The 17,097-nt window shown below is 41.2% G+C and overlaps 1 protein-coding gene across 7 annotated transcripts in view; it reads right to left on the reverse strand.

The window, feature by feature from the left end:
- Nucleotides 1-17,097, reverse strand: part of herc2 (HECT and RLD domain containing E3 ubiquitin protein ligase 2) — a 240,637-nt gene that overhangs the window by 66,169 nt on the left and 157,371 nt on the right. For all 7 annotated transcript variants that reach the window (XM_063054516.1, XM_063054512.1, XM_063054515.1 and 4 more), the window contains 8 exons: nucleotides 14,483-14,594; nucleotides 12,683-12,764; nucleotides 3,165-3,308; nucleotides 2,994-3,084; nucleotides 2,115-2,292; nucleotides 1,623-1,704; nucleotides 1,360-1,531; nucleotides 162-306 (listed from right to left, as the gene is read on the reverse strand). In XM_063054516.1, the coding sequence (XP_062910586.1) occupies nucleotides 162-306; nucleotides 1,360-1,531; nucleotides 1,623-1,704; nucleotides 2,115-2,292; nucleotides 2,994-3,084; nucleotides 3,165-3,308; nucleotides 12,683-12,764; nucleotides 14,483-14,594 (1,006 nt within the window). The remainder of the gene's footprint in view (nucleotides 1-161; nucleotides 307-1,359; nucleotides 1,532-1,622; nucleotides 1,705-2,114; nucleotides 2,293-2,993; nucleotides 3,085-3,164; nucleotides 3,309-12,682; nucleotides 12,765-14,482; nucleotides 14,595-17,097) is intronic.

Raw genomic sequence — 17,097 nt, forward strand, 5'->3', positions numbered from 1 at the left:
CAACTCACTGGGTATACTTCAATCAGAGGTTACTAGGTTCTTGATTAATAAAGGTGTCAAAGGTTACATGGAGAAGGCAGGAGAATGGGGTTGAGAGGGATAATAAATCAGCCATCAGCAGAGCATCTCAACAGGCTGAATGGCCTAAACTGTTTACTTACTTGTCCAGTATCCGAGACAGCAAGGCAGTGCAATGCACCTACAGCCACATGAATAATCTTTTTTCCCCGCAGGCCTTCCACCACCTGAGGCTTCCGCACGTGAACATCAGTGCCATGGCCCAGTCTGAAATAGTCCCCTTTGCCCCTGTGCACAAGAAAAGTTAATCAACAAAACAAATTTTACTGTATGACAACACACTGCTCCCAGGTAAACGTATTGAAGCTCAAAGTAAGTTTATTATCAAAGTATATACAGCACATATACACAGGCTCTGTGGCTACTTTATTAGGTACACCAGAACACCTGCTTGTGGATGCAAATATCTAATCACCCAATCACATCTAATCACTCAATGTATAAAAGCATTCAGACATGGTCAAGAGGTTCAGACCAAACATCAGAATGGGGGAAAAAATGCGATATAAATGACTTTAACCATGAAATGATTGTTGATGCCAAGCGGGGTGGTTTGAGTACCTCAGAAACTGCTGATCTCCTGGGAATTTCACACACATCGGTCTCTAGAGATTACAGGGAATGGTGCAATTTTTTTTTGTAATCCAGTGAGTGGCAGTTCTGAGGCCAAAAGAGCCTTGTTAATGAGAGAGACTGGAGGAGAATGGCCAGACTGGTTCAAGCTGATGGGAAGGCAACAGTAACTCAAATAACCACACAGTGGTGTACAGAAGTGCTTCTCTGAAAGCTCAACACGTCAAACCTTTAAGTGGATGACAAAAGACCACAAACACATATTCAATGGCCACTATATTAGGTACAGGACATAACCTCACAGAGTGGCCACTGTTACCACATACAACCTTGAGATTAATTTTCTTGCAGACATTTACAGGAGAAAAATACTACAGAAATTTATCAAAAAACTATACATAAACAGACAAAGACTGATAAGCAACCTACTTGCAAAAGAAGACAAACTATGCAAATAAAAAGAGATAACACTGAGTACAGGAGTTTTTCAAAGCAAGTCTGTAGATCGCAGAATCATTTCAGGGTAGTGGTAACTGAAGTTATCCACGCTGACTCAGGAGCATAATAACTGTTTCTGAATATGGTGATCCAAGGCTCTGTACCTCTTGCCTAATGGCCCGGATGGAGGATGTCCCTGATGATATGACACTTGCCTAACATGACAATCAAACACTTACAATCTAACACTATTATTAAATCTAAACCTACCAGGTCCACACCACACCAGACTTCGTAAGTGCCAGAGAGAACTGGGCACCACACTCTATTTGGCAAACCCCTTGGCCATTGAGTCTTTCAATGTTTTGTGGAACATTGCAACCTTCACTTCCGCCACGGCCCAGCTTTCCAAAGTCACCATCTCCCCATGAAAATACCAGCCCTAAGGAAAGTAATAAAAAACAGTTGCTGTAAACAAGGCAAAGGGGTTGCCAGATAAAAGTACTGTAAGTTATCAGCAAATTTTTCTCTACCTTCATCGGTTAGTGCAAGCGTCTGTGCATCCCGACTACCACACGCTACCTGGATCACTCTATGCCCCAGAAGAACCTTCACCTGCAATGTGCAAGCCATTCTTAATTTCATTCTTACAGCAGAATTAGATCAAATATACAAGGACTGTTAGGAATATGCTTAACAAAGGTGTCAATGCATTTAATTACAGATAAATAAAAGCCAGCACCTGTGGAAAGAATAAACCAAGTCAGGCGTTAACCCCTCTGTGCTACCTTTAAGAAGCATGTTTTTAGCCAACACAAATCATGACAAAGTGGTTAACTCCACTGCAGAGCTTTGAAGGCAAAAATTAACTTTGAATTTTCAGTAATGATTAACATGAAACCTCTTGCTACAGGTGAAATGTTCTAAATTCTATTATCCGTTGAACTGTAAATTTTCTGAAAATAAACCGAAAAGGTTGAGAAGTTTATAAATTATTAATGACAGAATGTAAAATAAGTAATTACCAATTTTGGTCTCAGCTGTGTTGTGTTGTCACCATGTCCAAGTCTGCCATACTCGCCAAGGCCCCATGAGTACAGCTCACCGCTTGAAGTTATAGCAGCACTGTGCGAACTCCCACAAGCAATATCTCGTATGCGTTTGGTCTTTAATGCCTCAATCAGCCTTGGTTTATCACAATTCCTAAAAAAGACATTTACCTTTAGAAGTAAAGCATACATTCTTTCTAAGCTTTATCATAAGCCACATACAATTTAAATACTATTTGCTGGAGGAATTCAGTAGGTCAAGCAACATTAGTGGTAGGAAAGGAACTACTGAAATTTCACATTGAAACATTGGATTAGAATCAAAAACGTTGGACAATTCCTTTCCTCCCACAGATACCGGTCGACCCCTGAGCTCCTCCCACAGATTGTGCGTTGCTCAAGACTCCAGTAATCTCCTGTGCTACTTCTCTTCCAAATCACAATCAGGTTTAACATGAAATTTGTTGTTTTACAGCAGCAGTACAGTGCAATACATAAAAAAACTAAATTACAATAAGAAATAAACAAAAATTAAATTAAATAGGTAGTTCAAAAAGAGCAAAAATAATGAGGTGGTGCTTATAGGTTGCTCCTTTCAGGAATCTGATAGTGGAGAGAAAGAAGCTATTCCTAAAATGTTGAGTGTGTGGCTTCATTTAAGTCATTCCCAATGGTAGAAATGAAAAGTGGACACGTCCTGGGTGTTGGGATTCTTAATGATGATATGTTATTACAAACAAATACTTAACAAGCCACATAAAGCTCCAGCTTATTATTCATGGGGTCATGAGGAAGAACAGAGGTGAGAGGGGTGATTAGAAGAATTTTTAAAAAGGAACATGCAAGACATCTTACATTCTGCTGAAGTGTCCAAGCTTTCCATCGTCTCCTTCTCCCCAGGAAAATACCTTTCCATCAACGGTTAAAGCCATTGCGTGACGCCCACCTGCAAAGCAAAGTTACATGAGATAAACTTAAAGAAAATTTATTGCACAATGCTTGAATAAAGAAATTTGGGACAGGTACCTGAATGCACAGCAACTTTCTTCACAACGTAATTGCTAAGGGCTGATATCTGTCGAGGAATGGGTATCGTTCCACTGGATATTCCGAGCCCAAGTCTTCCATTAGTGGCCTCTCCACAGGCATAGACCTTACCCTCAGCAGTAACTACAAAACAAAAGTTGAGAAGTGAACAAAAATTGCACCCCTTTAGTCAAAGCATAAAATTAAAAGCTTACAAAGATTTTCCAGGGGAACAATCAGAGGATGAGAAGAAGCACATTTTAATATTGCAAACCATTTCCAATTACAAATATGCTATGCAAATTACTGTAAAGGCATCAAGTTTCAGTATCAACCAAAAGATAAGGAGTTAGGGCAAAAATGAAGGGAAATGCACCCTTTAAACATTGTGCTCTTCATGAATATATATAGTTCATCGTAATACCAAACCACATAGACCAAGAACCATGTTTGATTGATAGTACGTTGCAAGTTAACTGAACAGATAGAAACAGAAATGATGTTACATCAACCTATCAGTCCTGTGCCAGCTAGTTCCCACTTCCCTGTCCTCTGATGTTAAATCTGTAATTTCTTCTTTTTGCATTGATGTTCCATTGCCCTAAAGGTAGCACTTCCAGTTTCTAATCACTTGAGGGATTAAAAAATAGTATTTTCTCTAGTCATTTTCGGATCTTTGGCCCACTTACCTTGGGGCATATATAGTGTCTAGGGAGGAGTAGCACCTCTGGTGAAGGGGCTTATGTCCAATCAAGACCAGCTCACTCACCTTTGAACCCCACTAGACTTTCAGCTAAGGCAAATCCAGGTGAGGGTAACCAGTGGCTTCACACCCCAGTGAGATAGAGACATGCCTCTGTTAGCATACGAAGTCAGCTCTGGTGGACTGGGCGGATGAGATCTGCAGTGAGATCCCAAGGTCAGGAAGGAGGTAATGCAACACTCTGTGGCAAGCAAAGCCATTACAAGGCACAGAAGACATCAAATGATCTTGTCTGGTGTCTCGTGGCTGGGTCTGTCTGCACCTGCACCACCCCCTGCCCTTCACACTCCTTCGCCACCTGTTTCACACCCTTCCCACAGTGCTCCACCCTCACCATTCCCAACGTACTTCACTCCTGCCAAATTTACAAACTCACTCGCTGCTCCACATTGACAAATACTGTGCCAACGCCTTAGGCACTCTAGACACTATATATATAGCAAAGACTTTTGCACACTACTGTATGTTAGAAAATGGATAAGGAGTCAGCATTCCTGTTATTCATTATAATCATTTGTGAAAAGTGTGCATCCAGTAGTAGCAGTGATTTGCATTGTAATATCTCTCCTTTCTGCAAGCTCAAGCAGCCAGATTAAGTGAACTATCAAAGTTTGATACAAAAGAAACAACCAGCGACAGGATATACTGCCAAGCAATGCACAAGAATAATTTAAGCTCAACGACAGTACTATGTATTTAGATACACGTGCAGGCTTCTGAACATGATGGTAATTATTTTTTTATACTCAGAGATGCCGGTCAGTAACAAGTCCTTCCGGCCCAACGTGCCTCCAACTTCACTGATGTAACTAATTAACCCCGTACATCTTTGGAATGTGGGAGGAAAGCGGAGCACCCAGAGGAAAGCCACACAGTCACCAGGAAGACTGTACCATCTCCTTACAGTATGTGGAATTGAACCTGGGTCATTGGTGCTGCAATAGCATTATACTACTGCACAGAGTATTGTCATCTTCAGAAGTTTTCGGATGACTCTGCCATAGTTGGATGCATCAGCAAGGGAGATGAGGCTGAGTACAGGGCTACGGTAGGAAACTTTGTCACATGGTGTGAGCAGAATTACCTGCAGCTTAATGTGAAAAAGATTAAGGAGCTGGTGGTAGACCTGAGGAGAGCTAAGGTACCAGTGACCCCTGTTTCCATCCAGGGGGTCAGTGTGGACATGGTGGAGGATTACAAATACCTGGGGATACGAATTGACAATAAACTGGACTGGTCAAAGAACACTGAGGCTGTCTACAAGAAGGTTCAGAGCCACCTCTATTTCCTGAGGAGACTGAGGTCCTTTAACATCTGCCGGACAAGGCTGAGGATGTTCTACAAGTCTGTGGTGGCCAGTGCTATCATGTTTGCTGTTGTGCGCTGGGGCAGCAGGCTGAGGGTAGCAGACACCAACAGAATCAACAAACTCATTCGTAAGGCCAGTGATGTTGTGGGGATGGAACTGGACTCTGACAGTGGTGTCTGAAAAGAGGATGCTGTCCAAGTTGCATGCCATCTTGGACAATGTCTCCCATCCACTACATAATGTACTGGGTGGGCACAGGAGTACATTCAGCCAGAGACTCATTCCTCCGAGAGCGTCATAGGAAGTCATTCCTGCCTGTGGCCATCAAACTTTACAACTCCTCCCTTGGAGGGTCAGACACCCTGAGCTGATAGGCTGGTCCTGGACTTATTTCATAATTTACTGGCATAATTTACATATTACTATTTAACTATTTATGGTTCTATTACTATTTATTATTTATGGTGCAACTGTAATGAAAACCAATTTCCCCCGGAATCAATAAAGTATTACTATGACTACGACTATACTTACTGCTACACCACTGTACCACCAGTGTTCCAATAACTCACTAAACAATACTGGCATAATAAATATCCTTTAGTTCAAATTCAAGTATATATATAGAACCAAACAACATTCCTCCAGACCATGGTGCACCCACAATATAACTAACACACACAGAATATAAGATCAAATATTACCACAAATAATACAATATACAATTCAAAATGCATGTGAAGCACACAGCACAGTAAACAGCTCACTGTCCTGGTGACAAGATCTCAGTGGTGGCAGGATATTCATTAGTCACAAAGCCCAGGGGAAGATCTGTTACCCAGTCTGGTAGTCCTAGTCCTGATGTTCCTGTACCTCCTTCCTGACAGTAGTTGGTCAAAGAGATTTGTGGGATGGGTGGTAGGGTTCCACAACAGTACTTCTGGCCCTTCGTTTACAACACTCCTAGTGAATGTCACAAATAGGTGGATCTTCTCAGTGGTTTTTACTATCCTCTGTAGGGTCTTGCAGTCCAATGCCTTGCAGCTTCCCTACCACACAATGTTGCAGACGGACAGGATACTCTCGGTGCTACTCAGTGGAGGAATTTAAGGTGGGGGGTTATATGGGAGGCAGGGTTTGAGGGTCAGCACAACATTGTGGGCCAAAGGGCCTGTACTGTGCTGTACTATTCTATGTTCTATGCTCTGTAGAAAGTTGTTAGAATGGGGGTGAGGAGGCTTGCATGCCTCATTCCCCTCAGAAAGTGTAGATGCTGTTGTGCCTTCTTGACAAACGACCATTTATTTCTCATCTTGTCCCAAAATACCACTAAATCCATCCTTGTATTATTTTTCCTGTTCTTTCGATCTCTTCTGCCTTGCACCCCATCATATAGCTTTTCCTCCTTTCCATTTCTGGAGACCAAGGAGTAATGCAGTGACTGAAAACGGGATGGAGAATTAATGTTAATCAACTGGGAACTGAGATTCATGCATAAAGACTGAATAACTGTTCTGCAAATCAATCTACCTTTGGTCTCCCCAGTGTAAAGGTCTAACAAGCAGTTTTTGGCCATTGACTGTCTATCACAGTAATTCTCTCAGATCAGAGGGTGTCTCCTTGAAAGGAGCCAGATAAAGTTCAAACATACATAAAGCGCAAAATATACACCTCCTAAGCCATGTCCAACAGAAGTGCAGGCAAGAATGAGGCCACATCAAGAAAGCTGCTACATAACAATTCCAACAGAGCAGAAACACTATAGATGCTGAAAGTCAAAAAAGGAACAAAATTGCAGAAGGACACAGCAGAACAGGTAGCATCCACAGAGAAAAACACAGACTAACGACCATTCATCAGTTCGGTGTTTCTCTTTCTCTCCCAGTTGTCCAGTGTGCTGAGCGCTTCTGCAATTTTCTGTTCCTGTATTGAGGATTCTGCAGTGAAAGTATGCCGCAGCAAAACAACAATCATAAACTGGAACCTTCATGAAATAAATAATGCTTGCCATATTTCAAGGAAAAATATATTTTCTAATTCAAATCAAAAAGGTTATCTATAACTTGATTCAAGCTATAAAATCAAATTGGCCGAGTAAGAAACTTGATTGCATTGTTTCCAAGTGATTATCAAAATATTCGTATAAAATGTGACTTGCTGAAATCTGGCACAAATAATTATGCAAACAAATTATACAGACTTCCAAAAGTATAGCTCAATTTGCAAACAAAATGCCAATGCTGAAGTCTAACTCATCAATAAAAATAACACTAAATAATAACTGTTCTGATTGAGAACTGACTAATTTAAAATTACACAGGTTCTTGTGTCTTAAGTTTAATAGACAAAATAAAATTACAAGGCCATAGTACTCACATTAAGAGTGTGGATAAAGGGATTTTAAATAATATCTGCACAGAATGAATAGTCATCAAATATAATGCAATAGGCTAAAACTCCATTATTAAAATAACTAATTTTAAAGGAATTGGAAAAAGCAATGAATTAAACTTTTTTTCCTCTACAACATGTTTATAACCCAGTACAAAATGCAGAAAGGATTAATTCCCAAGTGAAATGCAAAGGTCAAATTTCAACGGTGTTTCTAATGGAAACAGTGCTCCAGTGACTCTCATCTGGCACCAATTTACAGACTCACCTGGAAATCCCAACAGGCAGGCAAAATTGGCCAATACAAAACAACATATAGGCACTATGCAAATTGTTTTAGACCACAAGACCAGAAGACATAGAAGCAGAATTAGGCCATTTGGCCCATCAACTCTGCTCTGTCATATCATCATGGCTGATCAATATTCCTCTCAGCTCCAATCTCCTGCCTTATCTCTGTATCCCTTCATGACCTGCCTTAAATATACATAAAGACTTGGTCTCCACAGCTGTCTGCGGCAAAGAATTCCACAGATTCACCACTCTCTGGCTAAAGAAATTCTTCATCTCCATTCTAAAAGGACAGCCCTTTAATCTGAGGCTGTGCCCTCTGGTCTTACTCTCCCACTATAGGAAACATCCTCTCTACATCCACTCTATCAAGGTATTTCAGCATTCCATAGGTTTCAATCAGGTCACCCCCTGAATTCTAGTGAATACAGGCCCAGAACCATCAAATACTCTTCATATGACAAGCCATTCGATCCTGCAAACACTTTTGTGAACCTCCTTTGAACCCTCTCCAGTTTCAACACATCATTGCTAAGATATGGGGACAAACAAAAATTACTCTAAGTGAGGCCTCACCAGTGCTTTATAAAGTCTCAACATTACATCCTTGCTTTTATATTCTATTTCTTTTGAAATTAATGCAAACATCACATTTGCCTTCTTCACCAGACTCAACCTGCAAATTATCTTTCAAGGAATCCTGCACAAGCACTTCCAATTCCCTTCACACCCCAGGTTTTTTTGTACTTTCTCTCCATTAAGAAAATAGTCAACCCTTACATTTCTTCTACCAAAGTGTATGATGACACACCTCCCAAAACTGCACTCCATCTGCCACTTTTTTGGCCATCTTTCTCATCCGAGTCCTTCTGTAGCCTCCCAATTTTCTCAAAACTACCTGCTCCCTCACCTATCTTCATATCGTCAGCAATAAAGTCATCAATTCCATCAACCAAATCTTTGACATATAACATAAAAAGAATTGGTCCCAACAGAGACCCCTGTTGAACACCAATATTCAGCAGCAGCCAGAAAAGGCCTCCTTTATTGTCAATCTTTGCTTCCTGCCAATCACCACTGCATTATCCATTCTAGAATCTTCCCTATAATACTATGGGCTCGTAGCTTGTTAAGCAGCCTCATTTATGCACTTTACCAAAGGCCTTCTGAAAATCCAAGTACACAACATCAACCGATTTTCCTTTGTCTATCCTGCTTGTTATTTCTTCAAAAAATTCCAACAGGTTTGTCAGGCAAGGTTTTCCCTTGAGGAAACCATGCTGACTACGGCCTATTTTATGATGTGCCTCCAAGTACCCTGAGGCCACTTCCTTAATAGTCCACACCAACATCTTCCCAACCACTCAAGTCAAACTAACTGGTCTATATTTCAAGCAACATACATCAAAGTTGCTGGTGAACGCAGCAGGCCAAGCAGCATCTATAGGAAGAGGTGCAGTCGACGTTTCAGGCCGAGACCCTTCGTCAGGACTAACTGAAGGAAGAGTGAGTAAGGGATTTGAAAGCCGGAGGGGGAGGGGGAGATCCAAAATGATAGGAGAAGACAGGAGGGGGAGGGATAGAGCCAAGAGCTGGACAGGTGATAGGCAAAAGGGGATACGAGAGGATCATGGGACAGGAGGCCTAGGGAGAAAGATGGGGTGGGGGGGTGACCCAGAGGATGGGCAAGAGGTATATTCAGAGGGACAGAGGGAGAAAAAGGAGAGTGAGAGAAAGAATGTGTGCATAAAAAGGAGTAACAGCTGGGGTACGAGGGGGAGGTGGGGCCTAGCGGAAGTTAGAGAAGTCAATGTTCATGCCATCAGGTTGGAGGCTACCCAGACGGAATATAAGGTGTTGTTCCTCCAACCTGAGTGTGGCTTCATCTTTACAGTAGAGGAGGCCGTGGATAGACATGTCAGAATGGGAATGGGATGTGGAATTAAAATGTGTGGCCACTGGGAGATCCTGCTTTCTCTGGCGGACAGAGCGTAGATATTCAGCAAAGCGGTCTCCCAGTCTGCGTCGGGTCTCACCAATATATAAAAGGCCACATCGGGAGCACCGGACGCAGTATATCACCCCAGTCGACTCACAGGTGAAGTGATGCCTCACCTGGAAGGACTGTTTGGGGCCCTGAATGGTGGTAAGGGAGGAAGTGTAAGGGCATGTGTAGCACTTGTTCCGCTTACACGGATAAGTGCCAGGAGGGAGATCAGTGGGGAGGGATGGGGGGGACGAATGGACAAGGGAGTTGTGTAGGGAGCGATCCCTGCGGAATGCAGAGGGGGGGGAGGGAAAGATGTGCTTAGTGGTGGGATCCCGTTGGAGGTGGCGGAAGTTACGGAGAATAATATGTTGGACCCGGAGGCTGGTGGGGTGGTAGGTGAGGACCAGGGGAACCCTATTCCTAGTCTGGTGGTGGGAGGATGGAGTGAGAGCAGATGTACGTGAAATGGAGGAGATGCGTTTAAGAGCAGAGTTGATAGTGGAGGAAGGGAAGCCCCTTTCTTTAAAAAATGAAGACATCTCCCTCGTCCTAGAGGTCTATATTTCCTTTCTTCTGCCTCTCACCCTTGTTGAAGAGTGGAGTAACATATGCAATTTTCTGGTCTTTTCAGGAATGATACCGGAATCTAGTGAATCTTGAAAGATTTTACTTATGCCTCCACAATCAGCACCCTCTTTCAAAACCCTGAGCTGTACACCATCTGGTCCAGGTGACTTATCTACCTTCAGATCTTTAAGTTTCCCAAGTCCCTTCTCTGTAGCAATGGTAACCACACACTTCATGACCCCGACACCTGGAACTTACACCAAACTGCTCATGTCTTCCACAGAGAACATTGATGCAAGATACTTAGTCAGTTCGTCTGTTATTTCCTTGGCCCTCATTACTACCTCTTCGACATCGTTTCCCAGCGGTCCAATATCCACTCTTGCCTCTCTTTTATAGTTTATGTATCTGAAGAAACTTTTGGTATCTCCTTTAATATTACTAGCTAGCTTACTTTCACATTCCATTTTACCTTCTCAGTGACATTTTAAGTTGCCTTCAATTGTTTTTTTTAAAAGCTTCCCAATCTTCTAACTTCCCACTAATTTTTGCTTTATTATATGCCCTCTCTTTGGCTTTTATGTTGACTTTAACTTCTCTTGCTAGCCACATTTGTGTCATCTTGTCTTTAGAATACTTCTTCCTCTTTGAGATGTATACATCCTGTGCCTTCTGAATTGCTTCTAGAAATTTCAGCCATTGCTGCTCTGCCATCATCCCTGCCAGTGTTCTTTTTCAATCAATTCTGGCATGCCTCTCTAATTTCCTTTACTCTATTATAATACTGATACATCTGACTTTAGCTTCTCCTTCTCAAATTTCAGGGTGAATTCAATCACCTGCCTCCTAGGGTTCTTTTACCTTAAGCACTCTAATCAATTCAGGTTAATTGCACAACACCCAATCCAGAATAGCTGATCCCCTAGTGGGTTCAACCATGAGCTGCTCTAAAAAGCCATCTCATGGGCATTCTAGAAATTCCCACTCTTGGAATTCGCACCAACCTGATTTTCCCAATCTATACCATAAAATAGGCCATAGTCAGCATGGTTTCCTCAAGGGAAAATCTTGCCCAGCAAATCTGTTGGAATTTGTAGAAGAAATAACAAGCAGAATAGACAAAGGACAACCCATTGATGTTTTGTGCTTGGATTTTCAGAAGTCCTTTAGCAAAGTGCCACACGAGGTTGTGTGCATGATAGCTTACAAACGTGAAATTTTTTTTGATGTATAAACCTATTGGAAGTGTTTCTCCTGTGTCCTACTTTGAATATTGTTGCTGCCATGGAAGAGAGCTATAAAGAGTTAAAGTGAATATAACAACGTATTAACTGTATTAAAATAGTGTAAAATTGAGAAGCAAAGCATGCTGTTTAGTTAACTTGGCAGTGTCTCTGCGTAGCTTACATAGTCTCTCTGTGACCATGTGGGTCACCCCCCCCCCCACTTGTACCCCAGTTCCTCTCACATCCCAATTCAGGGATGGTAGGTTAATTGGTCACTGTACACTACCCCAAGTGGATAGGAGAATGGTAAAATCTGGGAGGAGAAAAGCTTACAGGGAAAATTAGTGTGTGAGAAGGATTGCTCTGAGAAACAACACATTGATTGGCTATGTGATAAGAAAATAGGGGAAGTAGGTAGTTAGACACTTTGTTATTAGATACTGGCATTGCCTGGCACCATTGCTTGCCACTTAATAACCTATGCACAAGTGTAGTCTACAACTTATTGCACACAAACATAATGTGCTTCATTTGTTGAAGAGCAGCAAATAGAATTGAACATTGTGTAACCATCAGCAGGACATCTCTACTTTTGACTTTACAACAGAAGGAAGATCATTGATGGTTGAACCTTGGTCACTGTCCTGAGGATCTTCTGCAACAATATTCCGTGGCTGGAATGATTGACCTCCAATATCACAAACACCTTCCCTTGAGGGAAGTACAATTCACTGGAGCGTTTTCACTTTGATACCCATTAACTGTAACCCTATCAGGGCAATTAGACACTGCACTTGATGACAAGAGCAGCCACTCTCTTTGCACTTCTTGAATTCAACTGTTTAGCCCACGTTTGGACAATGACTGTGATGGGATCTGAAACAGAGTGGTCCTGGTGAAACCCAAAATGTGTATCACAAACAAAATAAAATGCTGCTACACAGCTTCAGAAAAAAATATTTAAAGTAAATTTTGCATTACCTGCAAAAAGACTCTTGGAACCACCAGCCACTTGCACGACATTTAAAGCTGACAATGTCTCTGAAAATGAGGGGACCTTTATCTAAAATTTAAAGTAGAAGAGGTTTTTAAACATCTAGTGAAGATGAATTTGATTGACCAGCAAACTGAAAACAGTTGGAGACACAAAAGACTGCAGATGCTGTAATCAGGTGCAAAATATAAACTTCTGGAGGAAGTCAGCAGCTCGAGCAACATCTGTGGCAGTTGACAAGAACTATCAATGTTTCAGGTTGAAATCAAGCATTGGAACCTAATGAAGGGTCTCAACCCAAAACATCAACAACTCCTTTCACCCCCAACCCACCAGGTGATGCTTGAGCCACTGAGTTCCTCTAGTAGTTCGGTATTTTGAACTGAAAACACCTTACTTTAAAACACTCATCACTAGTTGTCAATCTAAGAGATGTCTTCTTATTTAATTACATTTCAAATGATCAAACATCCTCTGCATTATTGGTTTACTACTGTCACATTTATGGAGATTCAATGAAAAGCTACTGTTTGCAGGACATTCAGACAGATTACATTACTTCTGTATTGAAGAATTATGCTTTGATATAGAAGCTTCAATCTGCAGCACAAGGATATGACAGAATGGCAGTTCTAGTTACTTAATTACAAAAGGCAGGCCCTGATGTACAGATCATTTAACTCCCCATGCCTGTCTGTAATTCAATAAAGCACTTCCATGCACTAACACCCTATCCTCTGATTGCTTTAACATTTAAAATTTATAAGAACATAAGACAATAAAACAGAGGAGCAGAATTAGCCATTCAGCCCATTGAGTCTGCTTCACCATTCCATGGGTGATTTATTATCCCTCTCAACCCCATTCTCCTGCCTTCTCCCCATAACTTTTGACACCCTGATTTATCAAGAACCTATCACCCTCTGCCTTAAACATACCCAATGACTTGGCCTACACACCAGTCTGTGGCAATCAATTCCAGTTTCATCACCCTTTGGCTAAAGAAACTTTTCCTTATCTCTGTTCAAAATGGACATCCCTCAATTCTAAGGCTCTTCCCTCTGGCCCTAGACTCCCCCACTAAATGAAATACCCTTTCCACATACACTCTATTTAGGCCTCATCAATTTCATTGCTGAATACAATCAACAACCAAGGTTCCACAGTTCCAAGGGGTAGAGAATTCCAAAGACTCACTACTCTCTGATCAAGAACATTTCTTCTCATCTCACTCTCCTTGAACTGTGATGCCTGGGACCAGACACATCAGCCAGAGAAAATACTATTCCTGTACCTGCCTGTTAACCCCACAAAAATTTTGAACATTTCAATTAAGATACCTTTGAGCTTTCTAAACTCAAAAGTACAGTCAAAATGTGCTCACTTTTCACACTGCACACCTTCTACCTAGAAATCAGACTGCTGAATATTCACTGAAGTCCCTCAATCACCAACAATATCTTTTCCTTAGATAAGGAAACAAGACTAGTAGACAATATTGCAGGTTCCTTCTAAACAGGACTCCATGTATTTTGTAGGTCACTTTTTTTACCCAAATCCTCTTGCAATAAATCTCTTCCTGCTTGCTTGCCAAACCTGCATGTTTCAATGACTTGACTAAAAGACAACCAGATGCTCCTGAACTTCAATCTCCCTCAAACTCTCATCATTTAAATAATAGTCTGCATATTTATCTTTTCATAATATATTCTATATGTGATTTAGCCCATCCAAGTAATATTGTAAATAATTCTTTAAAAAGTAATCACAGAAATAATAACACTAACCTTTGAGCCTTTCAGTCCTCCAAGCTGGTCTTTATCATTTAGACCCCACACAAATACTTTTGTTCTAATTGTTGCTGTCGACTCTAAGCCAGATGCTTTCTTCCTTACAAGGCTAGGAGGGATGAAAAATACAATTTTTGAAGTTATATCATGCAGGTACAATACTCTTCCTCTTCCTCCATTTTTGAAATAACAAAATAAATCACGATACATTGTTTGCTATTAAACATAATTAACACTGCTCCAAATAAATATAAAGCATAACCTGAAGTTTCCCTTTGGGTCAATTCAGAAAGTTATGGCAAAAAAGTCAAAGTACAGAGATTGAAATAACAAGAAGTTCTGTAGATGTTGTTAACCTTGAGCAACTCAAACCAGAACTCATCAAGTCAGCCAGCATCGATGGCGGGGAACAAGCAGTCAACATTTTGGGTTGAGACCATTATCTCTTCCACCTATCCCCTCCCAGCTTCTTATTCCATTCCTCCTTCCACACCCACCCACCTAATCCCCTCACTCGTTTTCCTGATCACTCACCAGTTTGTACTCCTCCACCTCCCCCCATTCCTGCCCCCTTCCTTTCCAATCCTGATGAAGGGCTTCAGCCTGAACTGTCAACTTTTTATTCTCATCCACTGATGCTTCCTGATTTGCTGAGTTTCTTCAGCATTTTTAAGCATCAGAAAAGTACCCTGATCGACACCCTGACGCAGTGGATATTATACAGGGGCAGCACTGTGTTGTTTTAGAACAATAACATTTTTTAAAGTTCAATTTACCAAAAAGTTTCCACAGAAAATGATCCTATATCGTAATCACAGGCTCCTGCCACTAGAGGTGCTACAGTGTCATTACTGCTGAACTAGCAACATTATAAAGTAACAGTTTCCATAACAAATGTGAACAGAGATACAGTTTAGAAACGTAAACCCTCACTGCCTGGTATGGAGACTCAGGATTGCAAGGCCCTGCCAGCTCCATCATGGACACAACCCTCCTCACCAACAAGGACATCTTCAACAGGTGGCACCTCAGGAAGGCAGTATGCATCATTAAGGACCCTCACCATGCCCTCTCCTCATTACTACCATTCAGGAGGCAGTACAGAAGCCTGAAGACCCCACACAATTATTCAGAAACAGCTTCTTCCCCTCTACCAAGCAGACATCTTAACAGTTTATTTTTGTAATTTACAGCAATTTTATGTCTTTGTTGCTTTGCTGTAGCAGTACAGTGCAAATTTCACATCATACAAGTGAGTGATAATAGATCTGAAGTCTGATTCTGATACCTTGCTCACTAATCCTCCTTTCCCAATCAGGAATCCATTGCCACTAATCAGCAGAACCTCCACCCATCATATTTGTAAAATTCAGATTTAGAATGTCAGAAGTGTAAAATGGGATCCTACTGCTTCAAAGGCTGGAATTCTGCAGCAATAATTGCTCTTTCATTATTGCTTGTTGTTTGTTTTTCTACTGCATCAAGTAGATTAGAAACCCAAGTTACAAATTCAATATTACTGAGAAATCTCTCATGAGTTCTCTTACTGAAAATCTAGTAAGGCGAAGTGTGATGTCTAAAAAGTGACAACATTATCCCCCTTCCCCTCCTTTTTTCAGTTAGTCCTGACGAAGGGTCTCGACCCAAAACATCGACTGTACTTCTTCCTATAGATGCTGCCTGGCCTGCTGCATTCCACCAGCATTTTGTGTGTTGCTTGAATTTCCAGCATCTGCAGATTTTCTTGTGTTTGTAAAGTTATTCCTGTGCTCACTGGAAGTGCAATGCTACACATAGCTTCTAATATATTGCTCATCAGTTTTGTGATCTTCAGACAGAGCTCGACACAAAGTATTGAATGATGAAGAAAACAAATGGAGGGCAAGAGGCAACTAGCCTATGAGTTAAAACACCAGTCACCATTGTCACATATCACAACGTTTGTATTCCCAGAAAGTATCTATAGAATCACATTTGCAATGGCAAATGTCTCTGTAAAGAGTATTACCCATCATTCCATCATTTATACAGTAAGGCACAAGAGTACCTCCAATAGCAGGAGGTTATCATTGCTGGACAAAATGTTTCTCTTCAGATATTTCATTATAAATGTGGATGCAAAAGTTTATTCAGTAACTTTGATCATGTTACAACATCTGGGGGCTCGTCCGGGACGCCTTTGTGACCCATTGTATGGCCAGCAATCTCAGCAGTCTTAGTGGGTGATTATTTTTAAAATTAGCACTCACACTTGGATTTGTTTGGTCGGTGGCTAAGGGATCGTGAGGTGTCTTAAAAAGAAACTGAATTGAATGGAAGTGCATTCTTATACAGGATTGTAACCTCGGTGAACTTTTCAAATTTAAGTAATGCTAGATTTAAAAATTCTAATCAATAATAACGCAGCCCTTGATTCAGAAGCACAAGATATTGGAGCATTGGATCGAATCTACAACTGTAACCTTACAAATATTAATTTTGCTACATATAATCATATAGGATGTACAGAAGGCAGGAGTATCCATGTGGAAAGGCTGGTTACCCTGGCTCTTTCTGACATCAGCTAACAATTGTACTGCAGCTTTGGACAGTCTTCGAGATTGGAAATCAAA

The sequence above is a fragment of the Mobula hypostoma genome, chromosome 7 (genome assembly GCF_963921235.1).
Source record: "Mobula hypostoma chromosome 7, sMobHyp1.1, whole genome shotgun sequence".
In the NCBI taxonomy this organism is placed as follows: domain Eukaryota; kingdom Metazoa; phylum Chordata; class Chondrichthyes; order Myliobatiformes; family Myliobatidae; genus Mobula; species Mobula hypostoma.